Source organism: Bidens hawaiensis, unplaced genomic scaffold, assembly GCF_021521415.1.
Source record: "Bidens hawaiensis isolate Kalapana, Puna unplaced genomic scaffold, B.hawaiensis_p1.1 tig00014424_1, whole genome shotgun sequence".
NCBI lineage: Eukaryota > Viridiplantae > Streptophyta > Magnoliopsida > Asterales > Asteraceae > Bidens > Bidens hawaiensis.
Window position 1 is genome coordinate 354979 of NW_027492254.1, and position 7294 is coordinate 362272.

The 7294-nt window shown below is 36.4% G+C and overlaps 1 protein-coding gene across 1 annotated transcript; it reads right to left on the minus strand.

The window, feature by feature from the left end:
• Nucleotides 1–1433: 1433 nt before the first annotated feature.
• LOC143546706 (protein VACUOLELESS GAMETOPHYTES-like) lies at nt 1434–2677 on the minus strand. The gene is made up of 2 exons (XM_077038314.1): nt 2166–2677; nt 1434–1872 (listed from the first exon to the last, which is right to left on the minus strand). Exons 1-2 carry the CDS (start codon nt 2565–2567, stop codon nt 1546–1548), a joined length of 729 nt encoding a protein of 242 aa, XP_076894429.1. The 5' UTR covers nt 2568–2677; the 3' UTR covers nt 1434–1545.
• Between the last annotated feature and the right edge of the window lie 4617 nt (nt 2678–7294).

Genomic DNA, 7294 nt, shown 5'->3' on the forward strand with positions numbered 1-7294 from the left:
AAATTCCGGGCCTAGCTGGTAGTCGGGCCTATGGCCGTCGACTATCCTGCCATATGCCATGGCCGGCCTTGATATTAGCAAGCTACCAATATATAAAAATGGTGAAAATGTATAACTGAATTTATAAAACATCATTAAGGCACAAAGACAAGAAGAATGTAACATCTAAAGGCACAAAAGATAAATATGTACACTCTTTTAAAAGCCCTTAACCTATGTTTCCACAAAGCTAGGACAATATTTGCTTGATCCGCTCATCCAAAGTTAGTTGAGGTTGTCTACTCTCATCTCTTGTTTTATTCGAGATACTAGTGTCTCGTAAGCTTTCTCAAAGAAACTACATTTCTTGTATATTGCTTGCCTACTTATCAAACTCGACATCTTCATCTCTACTAACTCCAATTTATGCGCATTTTCCTTCGTGATAACCTAGCAATGCATTCCATATAACATAGTTGGTCGAACTACAACCCTATCCCTTTATTTTAGTTGGAAATCCTCCTATTGCGTAACACCCATGTGGGCACCCTCCATCTACACCAACCTACCTAGACACGTGCATTACGTACGTCACTATATATGTCCCCATGGCTCTGTATAAACGTTCCCATCCGTCTTTTGCACCAGTAAAATCACAAAATAACTATTTATTCTTAGAACAACTAATCTTCAAACCAATGATTTATAAAAGCCGCGTGACACTTCTCTAGCCCCACATTCAAGCTTTGTTGCGTTCAACACAACACTATCAGCAAAAAGTATGCACCACCAAACTGCTACCTCATGAATCAACTTAGTAACTCATTGATGACTACTACAAAAAGAAACAAACTCAATGCGAACCTCACCCAGGCATAGTATCTAAGTAGCAATGTCATATACATAAGTAGATCACTATTCCATTTTTGTGTTAAATAATCTCGTATTGCCATCTTAAATATATATATATATATATATATATATATATATATATATATATATATATATATATATATAAAAGAATCTTGGATTTCCTTACAAAACATAGAATTAAAAAAAGAGCACTAAATCTCATTTTTCCTTTTCATGAAAAAAAAGACAGCCAAATGCTCTATCACATAATTCACACGTCTTAGTTGCACCCTTGATGTTTTGAAGAGAAAATTCAAAACACTTGCAAAATACAAACATTTTTTTTATTTTTACCATATTTCTCATGTTTAAGCAAACAAATTAAGGATCAATGATCATGTTCTAGGTTGTTTTGAGTGATTTTAAGTTGCGTATTAAAAACGGACTGGCCCATGGGTTTATATAAAAGTGCAAGGCCTTTGCACCCGATACATTTTATTAATAGTGGTATTGGGCTACAGCTGCCAGCACATATAGCAAGTTAAATAATACTACATACTGGAGCCCATGTGACAAAGAATACACAATAGAAAAAACCGAGTAATTAAGCTTTCTAAACATTGAATCGAGTAATTAAGCTTTCGAAACGAAAATAGAAAAAAACCAACAACTTAAAAAATAAAAGCTCAACAAATATACACAATGAACAAACACTTATTTAATATTTCCCATTGTAGCCATACTTTGAGCCATCATCTGAAGCTTCAAGTCAAACAACCTTGCAAGATCTTCCTCCGTCAACTCCACCTCCACCACATTCCCACCTCCACCACCACCCGCCACTGCTCCCTGCCCCTCCACCGCTCCACAACCTGGTGGCTCGTCATTATACAACCCGAGCACCACTTCAGTCGTTGCGCAAGCCGTGTGCACATTAAAATCACAAGTTTTACAACAATAAGCCCATTTCCTTGCCTCCAAAACATTCTTACATATGTTACAATGTTCCTGATCCACGTTACTTCCCCTCCGAGGAACCACCTGAAAGAATTGAAACGTAGTGGGCCGCTTATGATAATGACAATATGTCCATAAGTTCCCTAATATTTAAACCATAGATAGAATTATAACTAACTTACAAACACACCTAAATCTAAATTATAACAAACTTATGAACAAATCTTAATCTAAATGATAAATCAAATAATAATAATAATAATAATAATAATAATAATAATAATAATCTGGCCAGAGTTGAGCAACGGAGCTCTCCAAATTGGAGCATGCGCTGACCTAAAACACAAGAAAATCGCATTTTCTATAAATTAACTCACGGGAACTCCATAGTAAAGACCGAGTTCATGCTGGTGATCCCGGTGAGTCACCGAGACCGGCAAGAAAGCACATCCAACATGAAGATCAAATTCACAAAGTGCACAACAATACGAAAAAGATTTTCCGGGGCGGTTGCAAGCGTTGCAGATGAAGGTGGCTCCAGCATAAGTAGGGTACGGAAGGAGAATAAGTGGGTGTGGTTTATGACACGGGTGTTTGACATAACGAGCAGCGTTAGCACAGTGGTCATGGAGGAAGAAGTTGCATTGATGGCAGGCGTGGACGGTGGTGGTGGTGTTGTCACATGGGAAGTGGCAGCCGGAGCAGGTGACTTGTTTGCCGAGTTCGTAGGGGCGGTGGATGGTTAAGTTGTGTGGGTGGCTGAAGTGTTTGTGATCCATGGTTTCCGATGAGGTGTTGGTGGTGGTGGTGGATTTAGGTGTTTATAGATTGTGAGGAGTTGGACCAAGTCATGATCTATCTGGATGTAATCTAAGTCAACGGTTAAAACTTGGAAATTAATGGTTTTCTTTTTGGAGGGAGAGGAGATGATTAGTTGAGACCTTTGACTTTTGGATCAAGAGTTGAGACTTGGAGGATGTGATCACAGCATGACTTTTGATTATACCATGTTCATCACTTCATTGGTTTAATTAAAACTTTGAACTCAATTGTCATGTAATAGTTACATAATAAAGGTTCGGGCTAACTTTTTTGTATTAAAAATAGAGTTAAGCGTCAATTTTTTATATGTGTTTTGACCAATTACGTAATTTTGGTACATATATTTTATTATGTGCAAATAACTACCTTAGTTTAAAAAACTTGTATATTTAGTATTTTTTTTTCTAACCCCGTCTATTTTTTTCGTTAAGACAGAGATAATTTGGTAACTTCGTTATATTCTTTGTTTTTTTCTTTTCTTTTAAATTCTTATATCTTGTAAACTCTAAATCCCCAAATCATAACATCAAAATCCAAATCCTAAATCCCCAAATATCGTAAAAATTTCAAACCCTAGATGATATGGAGAAAGGGTTTGGGGATTTAGGATTTGGATTTTGATGTTATGATTTGGGGATTTAGAGTTTACAAGATATAAACGTTTAAACAGAAAAAGAAAATAAACAAAGAAAGTAACGAAGTACCAAATTATCCCTTACTTAACGGAAAAAATACATGTGGTTAAAAAAGGTAATAAAAATGTAAGTTTTTTGAAACTGAAATAACCATTTGCACAAAATAAAGAATATGTACTAAAGCTGCGTAGTTGGCCAAACGACAAGTACTAAAATGACACTTAACTCTTAAAAATATGTAATGTATCTAAAGCACATGGCCGACTCCGAGAAGGCGAAATTTTTTTAGGGTCAAAGCCGAAATTTTTTTTGAACCTTAAGTAAAAGGAGCATGTTGCTGGGTTTAAACAATATAAATTTTAAATGAGCATATATTTTGTTATGATTTCTGTTGTGCAAAAATTTTTTTGTATAAAAATAAACTTAAACATATCTCATATGAGACTATAACCCACAACATTTTGGTTGTAAGTCATACTCATTTGCCACTAGAAAAAGCTAGTTGTTATGTAATCAAGTATAAACATTAAATATACATATAATTTAAAAAAATATCGGCCCTAGCAGAATGTCTGGCCAGGGGCGTTGACCACCCAATCCCCCCCCTTCTGAGGCCGCCCCTGCTAAAACACAATTATATTATTTAGTTTTTGCAAGTACTGAAATTGTTCGAGTACTTGTGTTTTGCGGGATCTAGTGTTTACAAATACTTATGAATTTTTGATATCGCCAGATTGTGTGAGTACTATTGCGCTAGTAACATTTGTGATAATAGGAATAGGTACTTATGCGGTAGGTGTGGGAGTTCCTGTACGAATACTAACAAGCTGAAAATCAACCGCCATAATCAAAAGTTGTGGCCGCATGCCAGAGGTGAAAATCAACCGTGACCAGAAAACGAACGAAATAGAAACTGATCGTTGATTATGACGGTTTTCAGATACGATCATGATAGCGATGGTTGTATGCAAAGAAAAAAAAGTTGTGACGACTCTGATACCATGTTAAACTCTTAAGTGTGTAAACAATTATGCAAATGTAATTTTGTATTCATAACTGCAATTGGGGTTTTACTGATATATTGGGTTATATACATGGATGAGCAGATTCGGTACTTGTACTGATTCGGTATTGTCGGTATCGAATCGGTACCAAGTTTTGAATTTTCGGTACCGCTATTTCCCGAATTTTGTCTTTAATAGTAGTATCAACCAAACATTTCAATACTGATACCGATCAATACAGATACCGTACGGTCTATGTCGCAATCATACCAATCTGATTCCTAGTTATATATACTTCTCTTTATAAGTTAGATGTTTAGACCACCCGTAGTGGTGCGTTATGTGTAGCTTCAAGGACGAAAACGCGGGGGGGCGGTGAACGCGGGGGGTACACCGCCCCCCCGCGTTATGTTAAAGTTTTTTTTTTTCCGCGTTGTGTCTAAAACGCTAGAATGGGCACGAGAATCAAAATGTTACCGTTGAATGGAGCTGTTGGAGTTTTAAAAAAAATTAATTATATTTATACCATATAAACAAACCAAACTCATATTTTTTAACACATTCCTTCCAATCTACCAATTTACACAAATATTTACACTAATATTTCTACCATCATGTTTCCAAACAACAACCAAAATATTCTCGGTTTCGGTCAATATGCCCGTCAAGCCAACCAAAATCCACAACCGAACCAATCTACCGCCCCGACTCCAACCGTATCCGTCCCGCAAATGTATGACCCGCAAATGGCCGCGTACTTTGCACTTCTACAAAACTCTATGCCAAATGCGGTGCCCGGTTTTCAAAACCCATTGACAAACATTTTTGCGGGTTCGGGTTCCCAACCCGCCCCGGAGACCCAACCCGAGGTCGAGTTCGTGCCGGAGACACAACCCGAGGGCGGTTCGAGCCAACGCGGACGTTCGAAAAAACACGCGAAGAAGCCCGCCGGCGAACCTCGGGTTAAAAAGACGGTGATATCGTGGAGTATCGACGAGTGCGTACTATGTGCTCGTGCTTGGTGCCAAATATCGGAAGATGCCAAATGCGGTAGGTTTTTAAAATGCATATATATTTTTTTTAAATTTCTTATAACAAACATTAAACTTGTAATGTTTTTATTTTTTTAGCGAACTATCAAAAAACGGGGGTATTTTGGCACAAAATTATAGAGAGGTTTCACAACCTTGACGGGGACTCGTGTCAAGAAAAAGATTCGTTGCTGTTGAAATGGGGCGACATAAACACCAAATGCATGGCTTTTCATACGGTTTTCTCTCAGATGAATCGAACTAGGAGTAGCGGTGTCTCAGACGCGGAAGAAATGGATAACGCGTTGGTTGAGTTTCAACATAAGGTCGGCGGGACCTTCAACTACTTTGGCATTTGGAAAAACCTCTTGAGGTTTCACCCAAAATGGGGCTTAGTGTTGGATGCCGAAGCCGAAGCCGAAGGCGAAGGTGGTCCGCGTAAAAAAAAGTCTAAAACATCATCTTCGGTTGATCCAGATACGCCCCGTTCCGACGCTCAAAACTTCAACTTAAGCGATAATGACCCCGTGAATACTACCGACATGCCTCGGCCGGGGGGTAGAAGAACCAAAGGCAAAGGAAAGGGGAAAGGGGCCGGTTTGTCGTCGGCAACGGGTTCGAATCCCGAATTGGAAAGCCAATTCCAATTAATGAACTCTCGACTCCAAGATTTACACCAACTTGGAACCCAACGACTTCAAGTAAATTTGGACGCTGTCGACCTACTTCGAAGGAATGAGATGGACAAAGACATCGAGATTTTATCAAACGAGCTATCCGAAGACGACCCGATAGTCCAATCTCTAAAAGCCACTCGACGAGCAAAAATTTTAGAAAAATATAAATGAGTTTTAGTTTTATTAGTATTATTTATGTTTTTTTTTTATTTTAATTTGATGTATTTTTTTTTTAAATTTAGTCTAATGTAATTTTTATTTGGAAGTTTAATGTAATTTTTAATTTTATGTTAATTTATTTAAATAAATTATTATGTGAAAAAAACAAATAAAATTATAATGATTGGGCGCCACGTGGCGCATAACCCCTGGATGTGGAGAGTTATCACTACAGCCTGTTTTTGTACAAAACCATAACTCTAACTGGGCGTCACATGGCGCGTAACCCCTGGATGTGGAGCTTTACGACTACACATGGTCTTAGTAGTAAAGCACATGGGCTTTAATATCGCGACAAAGGTTTTTTTTACTTTAATTTCTTTTTCCTTTTTTTTTAATCTTAAGTATTAACTCATTAGGTTTGAACAACATCAATTTTATTAATATAAGTAATATCTGATTGAGACCCTCCTAATTCAAAAGCCTAAATCTAACATATCAATTTTATTAATATAAGTTATATCTGATTGGGACCCTCCTAATTCAAAAGCCTAAATCTAACATGTATCTATAGCCCTCACCACTCAGACCTAATTTAAATGTTTAATTTAAATGTTTAAGTTCCGCCGTATAATCTCTAATCGCTTATTTTTTAAAGATTTAACACACAAATATGATTTGTCAATGAAAAACCTATAAATGACTCTTGTGAAAGAAACCAGACAAAAACTAGAAAAATAGAATGTAGAAGAATAGAACAATAAATGAGGATATATACATGTTTAGGGGAAAGTTAATATACAAATTAAATTAGCGTGCTAATTGTGAGAATAACGTAGAGTAATTATATAGGATAAAGTTAAAATACAACGTACAACAAACATGAGAAGTGCGAGAAGTAATCTAATCCATTGATCTTAGATTTGGTTGAGATTAATTTAATAAATAAAAATTGATGGGAATGACATGAAGGTAATAACCCACATTTGTTGACTTTCTCTCTCCACATGCAAGGTACGTGTTAATTCTCCCATCTTTTTAAAATGTCCAAAAATTTTTCATACGACATTTTTTTTTAAAATTCCTCATAATAACAAACGTTTTTTATCTTTAATATGAGTACCATATTGTTATATAAAAATAAAAAAATAATGGGTTTTTTTAATTGTATTTTTTTT